Source organism: Ranitomeya variabilis, chromosome 1 (assembly GCF_051348905.1).
Source record: "Ranitomeya variabilis isolate aRanVar5 chromosome 1, aRanVar5.hap1, whole genome shotgun sequence".
Lineage (NCBI taxonomy): Eukaryota > Metazoa > Chordata > Amphibia > Anura > Dendrobatidae > Ranitomeya > Ranitomeya variabilis.
Genome location: NC_135232.1, coordinates 481,145,172 through 481,163,534, shown reverse-complemented (window position 1 = coordinate 481,163,534; position 18,363 = coordinate 481,145,172). Strand labels below are relative to the sequence as shown.

General features: G+C 44.6%; 1 protein-coding gene across 1 annotated transcript in view; it reads right to left on the bottom strand.

Annotated features, from left to right (window-relative positions):
• Nucleotides 1-1,479: 1,479 nt before the first annotated feature.
• Nucleotides 1,480-18,363, bottom strand: part of ZBTB5 (zinc finger and BTB domain containing 5) — a 28,936-nt gene continuing 12,052 nt past the window's right edge. The window contains exon 2 of the mRNA XM_077251547.1: nucleotides 1,480-3,941. Coding sequence (XP_077107662.1) covers nucleotides 1,904-3,937 — 2,034 coding nt within the window. The 5' untranslated portion in view covers nucleotides 3,938-3,941 and the 3' untranslated portion in view covers nucleotides 1,480-1,903. The remainder of the gene's footprint in view (nucleotides 3,942-18,363) is intronic.

Genomic DNA, 18,363 nt, shown 5'->3' with positions numbered 1-18,363 from the left:
CATATTGTGTGACATAACTCTGATTTCAGGGCATAAAAATTAAAAGTTTGAAAATTGCTATATTTTTGCCAAATTTCCATTTGTTTCACAAATAAACACAAGTCATATCGAAGAAATTTTACCACTATCAAAAAGAACAATATGTCACATAAAAAATCTCAATCAGTGGGATCCGTGGAAACGTTCCTCAAAGAGACAGCGGTCAGAATTATAAAATTTGGCCTGGTCATGAAGGTGAAAACAGCCTTGGGGGCTGAAGGGGTTGTCCGGTGTAAGACGACAAGTCTGCAGTTACTCTATGTGACTGCAGACTTGTGAATCCTTACAGCGCTCGCACTGTGGGCTGTGAGGATTCCCCATGTGTCAGCACCCAGCCAAAATCAGACTAGACTGTTTCCAGCGAGCTCAATGCAAGTGTATTGTGCGAGGCCGAAAATAGTCTATTCAGATTCTGGCTGGGAGTTTGCATATTGCATACTTGTGGCTCTGTGACCTCCGTTCCCAGCACCGACACTGGAGAATCCTCATAGCAGTGTACAGTAGACTTCTCATTTTAGATTGTGTAAATGTAGCTTTAAAGGGTTGTGCAAAGTTTATTGTTAATGAGCTTTGTTAAAGATCGTTTAACAATAGTCTTGCGGCGTAAACAGGCTGATGATCACCCGATGAATGAGCAGACTGTCTTCATTGGATGAAATGATTTTTTGTGCAGTACAAAAGATTACCGATCTCGACGGAACATGGTCCAAGGTAAGAAAAAACCTCCCACTGCAGAGAAATACAGCACAATGTGCACTAAAAGAATGATTACTGATGGTTCATTGTGCATCGTTCACCCCAGTCTTCCGGTCTTAATGTTTACCGCCAGTCGGTCTGTGCAAACAGATCCTTAGCGCAAAGGATTTCAACAGATTTGAAGCAGTTTACTAGTGTTCCTCCAATGGAGAGACGCTTGTGATATAATTTCTATCAAAAAGACTCTTGTAACAGCAGCAGAAGAGACTGTCCAAAGCAGAAGAAAACCTCTTTAATGGGGTTGTACAGTCTTCTGATGAAGGTATGTAGTCACAGAGACTGCAGATTTCTGAAGCCTTACAGCGTGCTCACTGCTGCCGCACATTGTCATGATTCTCTGGCGTTGTTGGCGAGAGCGGGTTATCACGTGACCACAAGTATACAATCAAGTGTTGATAGGAGGAGCTCAGTCTTGCTCAATTCATGTGGGCAGAGTGAGGCCAGGCATGTCTACTTGGAATATCTGCTCTCACCGGCATCACCGGAGAATCCTGACAGCATGCGGTGTGCACGCTGTAAGGATTTAGAGTCACAGTCTGTAGACTTTCATCAGAAGAAGCTAAAGTTCATTTCTAGTCCCCGTTGTCACTGATTTATTCTAAACAATAATTGGTATCAAGTCAGTTGGAAAAAAAGTGCAGAAGAATACACAGAAGCCACATAGGCACAACAGTATACAAGAACTGGCGATGGAGATCCTTTATTGGCAAGATTTAAATATTGTTTTCCATTGAAAAACTTTTGTTTTCAATAATTTACTTGAAGGTAGGAAACAATACTTACCAAATAGGGATAAAAAATGCAAGTTACTGCATTGTGTTTACACAGTTGTACAGAAATGCCTAGTAAAACAGAATGTTAGTATTCAGTTATCATTGGACATAAAACATACATAACCAAATGAAATACTTGCACCTCAGAACATTGAGGTTAAATATCTATCTGAAAGCATTTCCCCCTTCCAAGACCATATACTCCATCCAAAAGTCATTAGTCTGTTCATTCACAACACACGCTGAGTCTTTCTACTTAAGTACAAGGAAATGCTGCTACATTACAACATGATATTGATTGGTCTTGGAGAGTTTTTGGAGAAGTAGTGCTAAAGTTAAAGCAACGTCGTCGGAAGGTTACTGTTTTGCCACCTTAGGCAAGTAGTTTTGGAATGCTTATATAAATGGCTGGATTGACTAAAGCGTTTTCCACATTTCAGGCAGGCATACGGTTTCTCACCAGTATGTACACGGATGTGCTTTTTACAGTCTGTTAAAGTCAGGAAAGTTTTACAACATATTTTACAGGCATATTTGCGAGCACCCTCTACCACCAGCACATTATGCTCAGAGAGCGCTTTCTTGCACTTGGAGAGAACATCCGCAGAAGCCCTTGTCAACTGTGGTGGACCCTGTTGAGAAGTGTTCCCATTTTCATAAGACGAATTTGACCCATTCATCATAAGTTGCGAATTGGAAGGATTATCCTGTAGTTGAGTGCTCCGAACTGATGTAACAATAGGCATTTTGGGGGCTATTCGCCGATAATTTGGAAAGTTAAAAGCGCGGCCCCTAACATTTCCCATTATAGACCTTGACATAGAGTGAAGTCCTAACCCAGACCTTGGGAATTCCATTCCAAATGGATCATTTCCACGGTAGTTAGAGGACTGAACACACGGCATAGTCATGACATCCTGCATAGGGCGAGCAAAATGAGAATCAGGGCCATCACCAAAAGGATTATCCATGTGAGACATAACATTAGAAGAATGACCACTGGGTCCGGACTCGGGGCTGACGAGATAGGACACCTCTCCATCCATTCGACAATCACTGGTTGTATTGGGAATGTTATCATCGCTGTTCTGACTTAAGCTGAGGTTTCCATTTCTGTTCTTATTCAGAAAATTTGAAATACTAAAAGAGGATTTGTGCTCTAAGGTGGCAGTGACATCTAAAATATGGATATCTCCCACCCTATCGGTACTAGACTGAGGGTCAGAGAAACTACGATCACTGCTTTCTGGGCTCAGTTCAATCTTTTCACCACTTGCAACACCCTCCACTTCAACAGGTTCGCTTCCCTCTGCTTGGGATGTGACATCACTGACCTCATCTTGAGGCTCTGGGGAGCTCAAAGGCTCAGATTTGACAATCACTCTCATGTGGTCTTTTTCATCTATTGTGATGTCATGAGTTTCAGAAGTATATATAGTTTTTTCACAAGACGACTCCTGACCATAGCCGGTTTCTAGAGATGTTGACTGGGATGCCATTGAAATAATATTTTCCCCACCATTGTCAGACTGACTGGGCACTTGTGTGTCTTCTTGGTTACTGTATGACTGATCAAATATGATAGCGCCATCCTCCTGGTTGTCAGCGGCAGAATCAGATTTCATGTGGTCTGTCATTTTCATAGAATCAGGAGAAAAGTATCCTTCACGAGAATTAACCATCGACTGTACGCCTTCATTGGTAACATCTGTTATGAGGCACTCTTCAATGGAGGTCCTCATGCGCTGTCGAGCCCTCTCTTCAGAGGTCTGCTTTCTTTTATGAAGCCTTCTGATTGGAAAGGTGGCCCTCTGCTCCACCATATTGTTCCGCCCTGAGGAACTCATCGAACTCTGTTGCTGCTGTGACTGATCTTCATTACCCTGACTGGAATTTAAGGCAGAGCTAACAATGCTCAAGCCCAGTTGCTGAAGCATGAAAGACCTCTGCATCCTTGCACTCTGCTCCTGAGATCTCTCATTGGGAGAAGACATGGGCAGTGTCCTTGTAGTCAGATAGTGCTTACATGCTTTCACTACGGAATTCAGGTGGAGGTGAGATGCTGCCAGAAGAACATCCATCACGTTACTCTCTCCAAGCATAAGAGTGGATGTATACATCATATCAAGCAGTGCAGCGAAGGCTTCAGATGTCACCACCTCGCTGTCCAGCTGGATCATGTTCATACTCTGGTCACCCTCTGCCACAGTGAACAGAGCGCGAAAATGAGTACTGCAGGCAGCCAGCACCGAGCGATGAGCTTTAAAATGTCTAGTGCCCACTACTATCACACAATCACAGAGTTGGCCCTGGAGACGCTGGTAATTGAGCTGCTGAAACGTCTGTTCAAAATGTCCAGGAAAATCCATGGCGCTAGAAAGAAAGAAAGAAATACAAAGTCAGTACATGACTGTATTCCGTGTGCATGCAACATGTAAGCATTCATCCAGAGAGACCATACAAGACACAATTCCAATGACCACCACTATTCTTATTAGTGCTCCAGTTAGGGGTATCATAACTTCTTGTTTGTTCATAAGCTAATGGCTGTTCAGCGTGTTTCATTTCCTAATGATTATATAGTGACAACATATTCTATAGCGGAGTACAGACATTGTAATCACTCAACGGAGTCCCAATCAATACTGATTTTTTTCCCCAGTACTATGATATTGATCAGTGGGGGTCTAGCACTCACCCAGATGTAAACCATGTGCGAACCACCTCCAGCATCAGGTACTGCAGATCCCCTCCTGTTCTAAAAGAGGATCCTCCGATCCGGAAGTGGACACTGAACAGTGTGGAGGTGTTCCACTACATACACTCTTTAGATCCGCCACAGCTGGATCGGGAAGCAGCCAGTTGAGGGACTACCGGACCACCATCGATCTAACATTGAGGACCTATCAGTGCTGGAAAGCCTTTAAAATTTAGAGCAGTAGTTGTGTTGGTCACCACTTCCTGGGAAGTAGAAGGCGCTTTCTCGCTTCCTGTTGTGTAGAACAAACTCCTTGCACAATACACAAGCCAAATAATGGCCCCAGTACACATAAAGAGGAAGAAAAATGTATTAACGCGTTCTCAAATGTATAGTCCCAACCAAAGCGCTGTCTCTTTTTATTCTGACTTATGTGATACGTTTTCCACTATCAGAAAATTATGCTACTATGCCTTACCAAGTCTGGGAACAAGGCAATATATTGATTATACTAGATTGGCTTGTAGACTTGTGACTTAGTACCGTAAGTCTATCAACCCAAATAATAAATCCGCAGACATATGGGGATCACCTTGCTTTTCAGTACTGTATCACAGCCAAAGCGACCAAACAAAAATAAAACTGGATCATTTAGCTCAGTGGACAATTGGGCTACACCACATATAGAGTGGTAAAAACTCAGGTCATCCTTCCATCCAAGGTCAGCCATTAGACAACTACATATCAAAGCCTCTTCAGCATAACCCAGCTGACAACACACATGAGATGGACGTGGCAGACAGCTTCCTCTCCGACTCCCCCATACACAAGTGCTCGGATTGGTCAATCGTTCACGAGTTTTCAACGTGGAGGGAAAGGGGAAATTGGCAGTGTGATGGTGTGATATGCTATGTGGGTATCATTTTTGTGTATATTTCTATTTTACTGATTATCATGGTGTTACTGTATCTTGTAGGATGAGTTGTTATTTGCCATCTGATATTCTCCCCACAGTTCTGTATTGTTATCTCTTCACAGGGTCAGTGAATAATGTTGTTTGCTAATATGCTAATGACATGTTGACCTAGCTTGTTGAAACAATGAGCCCCTGAGACCTTCCCCCTCCTGGCCTGTGAATGAGGGGGGAGACTTGTAAATATCAGGGAGGTGAGACAGAGATCAGTCTGATGTGGAACCATGATGTGAAGAGCATATCAGAGAGAAAGAAGGGAATATGGACTGTTATCCTCTGTGCTGGATTGTTGGGACTTTTATCCTGTTACTGAAATGCATTCGTGTTCTGGAATATTTTATCCTTTGTGTGATGGATGGTATATATGGACCTTTCGTGTTTTGCCTAAATAAAGGTCTTGGAATTGTTCACTATTCTCTTGCTCTGTTGATTGTGTGATACCGGAAAAGGAACCCGTGACAGGCAGGTTCAACCCACTTTCATCTAATGTGTATGGGAGCCTTTAGTCTTTCTAATAACTATATAAATAGAAAAGCAACCTAGTTAAAAGGGTTGTCTACGATGAAATAAAAAAAGAAGGTCACTGAGGAAAAATGAAAAAGGAAATTAGAAAGAAGCACCACTTGTTCAAGTTCACAAGTATGAGCATGTTAAAGAAGACCACATCATGGAACAGTGGCTGCAGAGCCGAATTATTTCCCTTTTCATCTCTCAGCAGTCAGAATGGGGGGCTGGGAGGAATACATGATAGTCCTATTGATTAGTTTATACAGCTCAAATACTGGGAACTAACCATTCAGAAAAGGGAACATTTGTTCAAACCCATAGAATGATAAAGTATCATCCATTTTGGAAATTTCCAGGCACCGCAATGACAAAAGGGAAGAATTGGCAGCTGTCATTATCCAAGAAATCAAATGTGCATCATGTATTTGACAAATTCAAGCAATAACAAAGATTCACGTAACAGGAACCCATCAGCTATACTGTAAGAATTAGGATGATTGTACCCCATTTTGTATTCACTATTAGTGCGTTAGCTTGACGAAGCTAAAGTTATCGGCATTTACAGATCTTTATCACAGCAGTGATACGCACCACAAGCAGCAATAGTCTGACTTCTAGAGGAGAGGTTTTTTTAGGCATGCTCTATGACCTGTGCAGAGGTCATTGTGCAGGGGAAGGATGTGAGCTGTGACATCACCCATTGTGAACAGCGAGATCCTGTCTGATCTATATATAGAGGATATACTTCACCGCAATCCTGCCTGCTAGGATAAGGAGTTGGCAACTGAAAAGTGATTTCTACAGAATAGGAAGGGTCAGTGGAATATAAAGGCATGAATGAAAACTACTAGATTTATGGATTCGTTTTTTATTTAGATCTAGCTATACCGATTAGGAAAAATAAAATATATCACCAAAAATTCTTAAATTAGGTTTTTAACATAAAAATCAGACTTTGCTATACTAGCTAGATAAAAGGTTATTCTTCCGGTCAGGTGCCGAGGACACCTCTTCTCGTTGACAGACTTTATAACATGTGACTGCCATCAGTAACTTCCATGGGCAGGATTGTATCTGCTGCAATGGCAGACACCTGGACTGCATGAAAGGGACACACATTTTATATCACTAACGTATAAAGGAAAAAAGCATTGGAACTGGGGTTTCTTCAGCCTCTGTGTATCACAGTACATAGCCAACAGTCATCTGCGAATCAGTCAGTGAGCTTGCCTGACAAACGTCTGGAAATCTAACGCTATGTTCCCATGTAGCATCTCCTCTGTGAACCTCCATCAGAGGAGATGGAATCAGAGGAGATGGAACAGTGATATGCACAACAGGATTTACCTCGGATATCATTGCAAAAGAGCTGGAGAAACACAAGTCACCATCCTCTGTGATGCAAAGGGTGAAATTCACACACATAATAAACTTGCATGCCATGGATCTCAAAGCTGCAGCTTGTCAATTTAGGCTGTGAATATTTTTTTGCATCATGTGCATGAGATTTCCAAAAATCATGTACTATGTCCTATCAGCTGCCTTTTCTGCTAAGTGGGAACATAATCTTATATGTTTTCTTCTGAACTTTTATGCTGATTTATAACCAAATCACAATTCAATTTTGATTTGGTCCTAAATCATCCAAAAAGATGGTTCAGTACAGCTACAACACCTGGCAAAAATTATGTAATCACCGGCCTTGGAGGATGTTCATTCAGTAGTTTTATTTTGTAGAAAAAAATCAGATCAGACATGGCACAAAACTACAGTCATTTCAAATGGCAACGTTCTGGCTTTAAAGGGCGCAGTCCGGAACCCGGCATCTGAGCTGACAGCCAATGCTCAATGCGCCTGCCCCAGACAGAAGAGCACAGCGCAGGCGCCGGATTTCAGAGGAATACATCGCTGAGGGGGTGGCGACCAGCGCCCCAGAAGAGATGACTGACGGCAGTTGGGCGCTTCAAAGAGGGGGGTTCAGACCTGCCTCCAGGTCTAAAGATAGGTATTTGGGCAAAATTATAAATACCTTTATTTTGAGAATAACAGCAACAAAAACTAAAAGAGCCACCTTGTTAGAATGCAGCATTACTGCTGCACAAGGTGGCTCTTTTAGTTTATAACGGCTGGAGGGGGTGACAGTGGCCCTTTAAGAAACACAAAAAGAAAATCAAGAACAGAAAATAGAATTAGACCTACCAGTAATTCAGTTTCTAGGAGCCTTCCACGACAGCCCAGGAGGTTGTCTCCATATCATAATGGGGGACAGGAAGCACAAGAGGTTAAGGCTATATGCACACGTCAGGATTTCTAGCAGAAATTTTCCTGACAAAAACCGGACATTTCTGCCAGAAATCCGCATGCGTTTTTTGACGCGTTTTTTGTGCAGTTTTTCCAAATGCATAGAATTGCGGAAAATCCGCAAAATGAATGAACACGCTGCTTTTCTTACCGCGATGCGTTTTTTTCGCGGAAAAAACGCACCATGTGCACAAAACATGCAGATTGCATTCTAAATGATGGAATACATAATGCATGCGTTTTTAATGAGTTTTTATCGCGAAAAAAACCTGAACACACGTTCCTCCCACCTCCCATTAACTAGTGACTTACGACTGATACCATAGCACCGGTTACCTTTTAGGTTGTTAGAAAAAATATCCAAGAATGTCGGGAGGGAATTAATGCGGTCGTGGAAGGCTCCTAGAAACCGAATTACCAGTAGGTCTAATTCTATTTTCTCTAGTTGCCTTCCACGAAAGCCCAGGAGGAATGCCAACCAATTCTGTATTTAGGGAGGAACCACAGCCTGGAGAACTTTCCGGCCAAAGACAAGATCCCGGTTGGACTGGAAGTCCAATCTATAATGTTTAGTAAAGGTGTGTAGGGAAGACCATGTTGCAGCCCTGCAAATCTGCTCCGTGGATGCACCAGCCCTTTCAGCCCAGGAGACAGAAGTAGAGCTTTTAGGCCTGCAGGTACCGCTACATTCTGAGCTAAATATGCTTCAGTTATGGCCTTTTTTATCCAGTTGGCAATGGTATTCTTTGCTACTTTTTTGCCTTTGTTTCGGCCAGACAAATGAGCGAAGAGATTTTGATCAATTCTGAAAGATTTAGTTTGTTTAAAATAGTATAAGACTATGCGACGTACATCCAAAGTATGAAATCTATGTTCCTCCGGATTTGTAGGATTGTGACAGAACGATGAGGGGACTATGTCCTGTGATCGGTGAAATTCTGACACCACTTTTGGAAGAAAACATGGATCAGGTCGGAACACAATGGAATCGTCCCTTATGCTGAGATAAGGTTCCCTGTTCACTCGTCTCGCAGTAGATATGGCAACTAAAGGCCCCGTCTCACACAGCGACGCTGCAGCGATACAGACAACGATGCTGATCGCTGCAGCGTCGCTGTTTTGTCGCTGGGGAGCTGTCACACAGACAGCTCTCTCCAGTGACCAACGATCAGGGGAACGACTTCGGCATCGTTGAAACTGTCTTCAACGATGCCGAAGTCCCCCTGCAGCACCCGGGTAACTAAGGGTAAACATCGGGTTACTAAGCGCAGGGCCGCGCTTAGTAACCCGATGTTTACCCTGGTTACCAAAAAAAAACAAACACTACATACTCACCATCTGTTGCCCGTCAGGTCCCTTGCCGTCGGCTTCCCGCTCTGACTGTGTGCCGCCGTACAGTGAGAGCAGAGCGCAGCGGTGACGTCACTGCTGTGCTCTCACTTTACGGCGGCAGTCAGAGCAGGAAGCAGACGCCAAGGGACCTGACGGACATCAGATGGTGAGTATGTACTGTTTGTTTTTTTTTACATTTACGCTGGTAACCAGGGTAAACATCGGGTTACTAAGCGCGGCCCCGCGCTTAGTAACCCGATGTCTACCCTGGTTACCAGTGAAGACATCGCTGGATCGGTGTCACACACACCGATTCAGCGCTGTCAGCGGGACCTCAACGACCAAAAAAAGGTCCAGGCCATTCCGACACGACCAGCGATCTCACAGCAGGGGCCTGATCGCTGGTACGTGTCACACATAGCGAGATCGCTACTGAGGTCGCTGTTGCGTCACAAAACTTGTGACTCAGCAGCGATCTCGCTAGCGATCTCGCTATGTGAGACGGGGCCTTAAGAAGGCTGCTTTGCAGGACAGGAGCTGCAAGGAACAAGAAGATAACGGCTCAAATGGAGGAGCCGTAAGGCCTTTTAGGACTATGTTTAACCCCTTCCCGACATGTGACGGTATAGTACGTCACATGTCGGGACCCCCGCTTTGATGTGCGCTCCGGCGGTGAGCGCACATCAAAGTCGCGACATGTCAGCTGTTTTTTACAGCTGACATGTGCGCGCAATAGCGGCGGGTGAAATCGCGATCACCCGCCGCTATTAACTAGTTAAATGCCGCTGTCAAGCGCAGACAGCGGCATTTAACTACCGCATCCGGCCGTGCGGCCGGATATGAGCGCATCGCCGACCCCTGTCACATGATCGGGGGTCGGCGATGCTCCTCCATTGTAACCATAGAGGTCCTTGAGACCTCTATGGTTACTGATTGCCGGTGGCTGTGAGCGCCCCCCTGTGGTCGGCGCTCACAGCACACCTGCATTTTAGCTACATAACAGCGATCTGATGATCGCTGTTATGTAGCAGAGCCGATCGGGCTGTGCCTGCTTCTAGCCTCCCATGGAGGCTATAGAAGCATGGCAAAAGTAAAAAAAAAAAGTTTTTAAAAATGTGAAAAAAATAAAAAAAACATAAAAGTTTAACCCCTTCATGACCCAGCCTATTTTGGCCTTAATGACCTTGCCGTTTTTTGCAATTCTGACCAGTGTCCCTTTATGAGGTAATAACTCAGGAACGCTTCAACGGATCCTAGCGATTCTGAGATTGTTTTTTCGTGACATATTGGGCTTCATGTTAGTGGTAAATTTAGGTCGATAATTTCTGAGTTTATTTGTGAAAAAAACGGAAATTTGGCGAAAATTTTGAAAATTTCGCAATTTTCACATTTTGAATTTTTATTCTGTTAAACCAGAGAGTTATGTGATACAAAATAGTTAATAAATAACATTTCCCACATGTCTACTTTACATCAGCACAATTTTGGAAACAAATTTTTTTTTTGCTAGGAAGTTATAAGGGTTAAAATTTGACCAGTGATTTCTCATTTTTACAACAAAATTTACAAAACCATTTTTTTTAGGGACCACCTCACATTTGAAGTCAGTTTGAGGGTTCTATATGGCTGAAAATACCCCAAAGTGACACCATTCTAAAAACTGCACCCCTCAAGGTGCTCAAAACCACATTCAAGAAGTTTATTAACCCTTCAGGTGTTTCACAGCAGCAGAAGCAACATGGAAGGAAAAAATGAACATTTAACTTTTTAGTCACAAAAATGATCTTTTAGCAACATTTTTTTTATTTTCCCAAGGGTAAAAGGAAAAACTGGACCACGAACGATGTTGTCCAATTTGTCCTGAGTACGCTGATACCTCATATGTGGGGGTAAACCACTGTTTGGGCATACGGCAGGGCTTGGAAGGAAAGGAGCGCCATTTGACTTTTTGAATGAAAAATTGGCTCCAATCTTTAGCGGACACCATGTCGCGTTTGGAGAGCCCCCGTGTGCCTAAACATTGGAGCTCCCCCACAAGTGACCCCATTTTGGAAACTAGACCCCCCAAGGAACTTATCTAGAAGCATAGTGAGCACTTTAAACCCCCAGGTGCTTCACAAATTGATCCGTAAAAATTAAACAGTACTTTTTTTTTCACAAAAAAATTATTTTAGCCTCAATTTTTTCATTTTCACATGGGCAACAGGATAAAATGGATCCTAAAATTTGTTGGACAATTTCTCCTGAGTACACTGATACCTCACATGTGGGGGTAAACCACTGTTTGGGCACATGGTAAGGCTCGGAAGGGAAGGAGCGCCATTTGACTTTTTGAATGAAAAATGATCTCCATCGCTAGCAGAGACCATGTCACGTTTGGAGAGCCCCCGTGTGCCTAAACATTGGAGCGCTCCCACAAGTGACCCCATTTTGGAAAGTAGACCCCCCAAGGAACTTATCTAGAAGCATAGTGAGCACTTTAAACTCTCAGGTGCTTCACAAATTGATCCGTAAAAATTAAAAAGTACTTTTTTTCACACAAAATTTCTTTTAGCCTCAATTTTTTCATTTTCACATGGGCAACAGGATAAAATGGATCCTAAAATTTGTTGGGCAATTTCTGCTGAGTATGTTGATACCTCATATGTGGGGGTAAACCACTGTTTGGGTGCACGGCAAGGCTCGGAAGGGGAGGCGTGCCATTTGACTTTTTGAATGGAAAATTAGCTCCAATCGTTAGCGAACACCATGTCGCGTTTGGAGAGCCCCTGTGTGCCTAAACATTGGAGCTCCCCTACACGTGACCCCATTTTGGAAACTAGACCCCCCAAGGAACTTATCTAGATGCATAGTGAGCACTTATAACCCCCAGGTGCTTCACAGAAGTTTATAACGCAGAGCCGTGAAAATAAAAAAATAATTTTTCTTTCCTCAAAAATGAGTTTTAGCCCAGGATTTTTTAATTTTCCAAGGGTAATAGGAGAAATTGGACCCCAAATGTTGTTGTCCAGTTTGTCCTGAGTACGTTGATACCCCATATGTGGGGGTAAACCACTGTTTGGGCACACGGCAGGGCTCGGAAGGGAAGGCACGCCATTTGGCTTTTTGAATGGAAAATTAGCTCCAATCATTAGCGGACACCATGTCACGTTTGGAGAGCCCCTGTGTGCCTAAACATTGGAGCTCCCTAACAAGTGACCCCATTTTGGAAACTAGACCTCCCAAGGAACTAATCTAGATGTGTGGTGAGCACTTTGAACCCCCAAGTGCTTCGCAGAAGTTTATAACGCAGAGCCGTGAAAATAATAAATGTGTTTCCTTTCCTCAAAAATATTTTTTTAGCCCAGAATTTTTTATTTTTGCAAGGGTAACAGGAGAAATTGGACCCCAAAAGTTGTTGTCCAGTTTCTCCTGAGTACGGTGATACCCCATATGTGGGGGTAAACCACTGTTTGGGCACATGCCGGGGCTCGGAAGGGAAGTAGTGACGTTTTGGAATGCAGACTTTGATGGAATGCTCTGCGGGCGTCACGTTGCATTTGCAGAGCCCCTGATGTGCCTAAACAGTAGGAACTCCCCACAAGTGACTCCATTTTGGAAACTAGACCCCCCAAGGAACTTATCTAGATGTGTGGTGAGCACTTTGAACCCCCAAGTGCTTCACAGAAGTTTATAACGCAGAGCCGTGAAAATAATAAATGTGTTTCCTTTCCTCAAAAATATTTTTTTAGCCCAGAATTTTTTATTTTTGCAAGGGTAACAGGAGAAATTGGACCCCAAAAGTTGTTGTCCAGTTTCTCCTGAGTACGCTGATACCCCATATGTGGGGGTAAACCACTGTTTGGGCACATGCCGGGGCTCGGAAGGGAAGTAGTGACGTTTTGGAATGCAGACTTTGATGGAATGGTCTGCTGGCGTCACGTTGCATTTGCAGAGCCCCTGATGTGCCTAAACAGTAGAAACACCCCACAAGTGACCCCATTTTGGAAACTAGACCCCCCAAGGAACTTATCTAGATGTGTGATGAGCACATTCAACCCCCAAGTGCTTCACAGAAGTTTACAACGCAGAGCCGTGAAAATAAAAAATCATTTTTCTTTCCTCAAAAAAGATGTTTTAGCAAGCAATTTTTTATTTTCACAAGGGTAACAGGAGAAATTGGGCCCCAATGTTTGTTGCCCAGTTTGTTGTGAGTACAGTGATACCCCATATGTGGGGGTAAACCACTGTTTGGGCGCACGTCAGGGCTCGGAAGGGAAGTAGTGACATTTGAAATGCAGACTTTGATGGAATGGTCTGCGGGCGTCACGTTGCATTTGCAGAGCCCCTGATGTGCCTAAACAGTAGAAACACCCCACAAGTGACCCCATTTTGGAAACTAGACCCCCCAAGGAACTTATCTAGATGTGTGATGAGCACATTCAACCCCCAAGTGCTTCACAGAAGTTTACAACGCAGAGCCGTGAAAATAAAAAATCATTTTTCTTTCCTCAAAAAAGATGTTTTAGCAAGCAATTTTTTATTTTCACAAGGGTAACAGGAGAAATTGGGCCCCAATGTTTGTTGCCCAGTTTGTTGTGAGTACAGTGATACCCCATATGTGGGGGTAAACCACTGTTTGGGCGCACGTCAGGGCTCGGAAGGGAAGTAGTGACATTTGAAATGCAGACTTTGATGGAATGGTCTGCGGGCGTCACGTTGCATTTGCAGAGCCCCTGATGTGCCTAAACAGTAGAAACACCCCACAAGTGACCCCATTTTGGAAACTAGACCCCCCAAGGAACTTATCTAGATGTGTGATGAGCACGTTCAACCTCCAAGTGCTTCACAGAAGTTTACAACGCAGAGCCGTGAAAATAAAAAATAATTCTTCTTTCCTCAAAAATTATGTCTTAGCAAGTAATTTTTTATTTTTGCAAGGGTAACAGGAGAAATTGGACCCCAACAGTTGTTGCCCAGTTTGTCCTGAGTACGCTGGTACCCCAAATGTGGGGGTAAACCACTGTTTGGGCGCACGTCGGGGCTTGGAAGGGAGGGAGCACCATTTGACTTTTTGAATGCAAGATTGGCTGGAATCAATGGTGGCGCCATGTTGCGTTTGGAGACCCCTGATGTGCCCTAACAGTGGAAACCCCTCATTTCTAACTTCAACACTAACCCCAACACACCCCTAATCCTAATCCCAACTGTAGCCATAACCCTAATCCCAACCCTAACCCCAACACACCCCTAACCACAACCCTAACCCCAACACACCCGTAACCCTAATTCCAACCCTAGCCCTAATTCCAACCCTAACCCTAAGGGTATGTGCCCACGTAGCGGATTCGTGTGAGATTTTTCCGCACGACTTTTGAAAAATCTGCAAGTAAAAGGCACTGCGTTTTACCTGCGGATTTACAGCAGATTTCCAGTGTTTTTTTGTGCGGATTTCACCTGCGGATTCCTATTGAGGAACAGGTGTAAAACGCTGCGGAATCCGCACAAAGAATTGACATGCTGTGGAAAATACAACGCAGCGTTTCTGCACGGAATTTTCCGCACCATGGGCACAGCGGATTTGGTTTTCCATAGGTGTACACGGTACTGTAAACCTGATGGAAAACTGCTACGAATTCGCAGCGACCAATCCGCTGCGGATCCGCGGCCGATCCGCTGCGGATCCGCGGCCGATCCGCCGCGGATCCGCGGCCGATCCGCCGCGGATCCGCGGCCGATCCGCCGCCGATCCGCGGCCGATCCGCCGCCGATCCGCTGCGGATCCGCTGCCAAATCCGCACATGCCATAACCCTAACCCTACCCGTAACCCTAACCCTAGTTCTAACCCTAACCCTAGTTCTAACCCTAACCACAGTGGGAAAAAAAAAAAATATATATTTTCTTTATTTTATTATTGTCCCTATCTATGGGGGTGATAAAGGGGGGGGTTTATTTATTATTTTTTTTATTTTGATCGCTGTGGTAGAACCTACCACAGCGATCAAAATGTACCTGTAAGGAATCTGCCGGCCGGCGGGCGTACTGAGCATGCGCCCGCCATTTTGGAAGATGGCGGCGCCCAGCGAGGAGACGGCCGGACACCGGGAGGATCGGTAAGTATGAAGGGGTGGTGGGGGGGTGGATCTGAGCACAGGGGGGGTGATCGGAGGACGGGGGGAGCGGACAGCAGGACGGGGGAGCGGGCAGGAGCACGGGGCAGCGGAGCACAGGACGGAGGGGACCGGACCCCATAACGGAGCGGTGGGGGGGCGATCGGTGGGGTGGGGGGTGGTCACTTCAGGTTTTCCAGCCATGGCCGATGATATTGCAGCATCGGCCATGGCTGGATTGTAATATTTCACCTGTTTTTTAGGTGAAATATTACAAATCGCTCTGATTGGCAGTTTCACTTTCAACAGCCAATCAGAGCGATCGTAGCCACGGGGGGGTGAAGCCACCCCCCCTGGGCTGAAGCACCACTCCCCCTCTCCCTGCAGATCGGGTAAAATAGGAGTTAACCCCTTCACCCGATCTGCAGGGACGCGATCATTCCATGACGCCACATAGGCGTCATGGGTCGGATTGGCACGGGTTTTCATGACGCCTATGTGGCGTCATGGGTCGGGAAGGGGTTAAATCACCCCCCTTTCGCCCCAATCAAAATAAATCAATAAAAAAAAACAAAAACCTACACATATTTGGTATCGCCGCGTTCAGAATCGCCCGATCTATCAATTAAAAAAAAGCATTAACCTGATCGCTAAATGGCGTAATGAGAAAAAAATTCGAAACGCCAGATTTACGTTTTTTTGGTCGCCACGACATTGCATTAAAATGCAATAACGGGCGATCAAAAGAACGTATCTACACCAAAATGCTATCATTAAAAACGCCAGCTCGGCACGCAAAAAATAAGCCCTCACCTGACCCCAGATCACGAAAAATGGAGACGCTACGAGTATCGGAAAATGGCGCAATTTTGTTTTGTTTTGTTTTTTGCAAAGTTTGGAATTTTTTTTCACCACTTAGGTGAAAAATAACCTAGTCATGTTAGGTGTCTATGAACTCGTAGTGACCTGGAGAATCATAATGGCAGGTCAGTTTTAGCATTTAGTGAACCTAGCAAAATAGGCAAGCAAAAAACAAGTGTGGGATTGCACTTTTTTTGCAATTTCACTGCACTTGGAATTTTTTTCCCGTTTTCTAGTACACGACATGCTAAAACCAATGATGTCGTTCAAAAGTACAACTCGTCCCGCAAAAAATAAGCCCTCACATGGCCAAATTGACGGAAAAATAAAAAAGTTATGGCTCTGGGAAGGAGGGGAGCGAAAAACGAAAACGGAAAAACGGAAAAAGCTCCGGGGGTGAAGGGGTTAAGTCCCATGATGGTACAAAGATTTGTTGTTTTGGATGATGTCTTGATGCTGAGACCATAAACCTTTTTATCCAACGATGACCTGCAAGGTCTTGGTCGAAGACCGAACTCAAGGCTGATACTTGAACCTTCAATGTACTCGGCTTTAACCCCAATTCCAGCCCTTTTTGTAAAAAGTCTAATATTTGAGAGATATTAGGGTGGAAGGGGTCAGGATTACAAGGGTGACACCACAAGGAGAACCTTTTCCAAATTTTGCTATATATTAGCGTTAGTGACAGGTTTCCTAGATTTTTGTAAAATGGAGATCACTGATTCCGAGAGTCCTTTAACTCTTAACACTTGGGCTTCAGCAGCCGGGCTGCCAGGTTGAATTTTTGGGGGTTCGGGTGATGAAAGGGACCCTGAAGAAGATCGTCTGATGTTTGTAGAAGGACTGGACCATCTACTTGTAATTCCACGATGAGGTGGTACCAGCTCCTCTTCGGCCATGCTGCAGCTACCAGGATAGTCGGGACCTGATCGTCTCGGATCTTCCGGAGGGTCTTTGCAAGCAATGGTATTGGAGGAAACATATATGATAACCGGAACCTCCATGTATGGGCAAAAGCGTCCACTCCCCGAGATCTGTCTCTGGGGTCTAGAGAAAAGTAAGCCTTGACCTGGGCATTCCGACTTGAAGCTAACAGATCTATGTCGGGAAGGCCCCATCTGTTCGACAACATCCTGAAAACGTCTGTTTTCAGGCTCCATTCTCCTGGTTGTAAGTCGTGACGACTTAGGTGATCTGCTTGAACATTTACTGACCCCTTGAGGTGTATTGCTGATAATGAGAGGAGAGGTTTCTCTGCCCAGCAAAAAATTCTGCTTGATACAACTCTAAGGTAGCTGAATTTCGGACTCCCCTGGTGTTTGAGATGCGCTACAGTCGTTATGTTGTCCGAGTATACTCTGACATGTTGACCTACGATTAGACTGTTTGCGGCTAGAAGGGCCTTGTCCACCGCCATCAATTCTCTGAGGTTGGAAGAATTGGAGCTTTCTTTTTGATTCCAGTGACCCTGGAACGGGACTTGCGATACAACAGCACCCCAGCCTTTTCGACTAGCATCTGTTGTTACTGTCACCAGGGGAGTTTGTATCCAGTCCACACCTTTGAGAAGATTTGTTTGGATCACCCACCAGGTTAAGGAGGCTTTTACCCTCCCTGGAGTGTAGATTCTTCTGTTTAGGAAGTTTGGATTTCCATTCCAGTTTTCCAGAATGTGCGCCGGCAGAACTCTGGAATGGGCTTGAGCCCACGGGGCTGACTGTATGCAGGCCGTCAAACCCTAGAAGAGAAATAGCTGTCCGCAGATTAGGGGACCTTTGTTTTTTGAAGTCTAGAATTTTGGATATCAAGTTCTCCCGGTGATCTTCTGGTAAGAAAGATTTTTGGTTTGCTGAGTTCAAGAGGACCCCCAATAACCTTATCATTTTCGATGGAAGAAGTTGAGACTTCTTTAGATTGGGTACCCAACCCAAGAGTTGTAGAATGTTCAGAGTTCTGGAATCCCTCTGTTTGAGAATTTCGGCGGAAGGACCAATGATTAGAAGGTCGTCTAGGTAAGGTACTATGGCGACGTC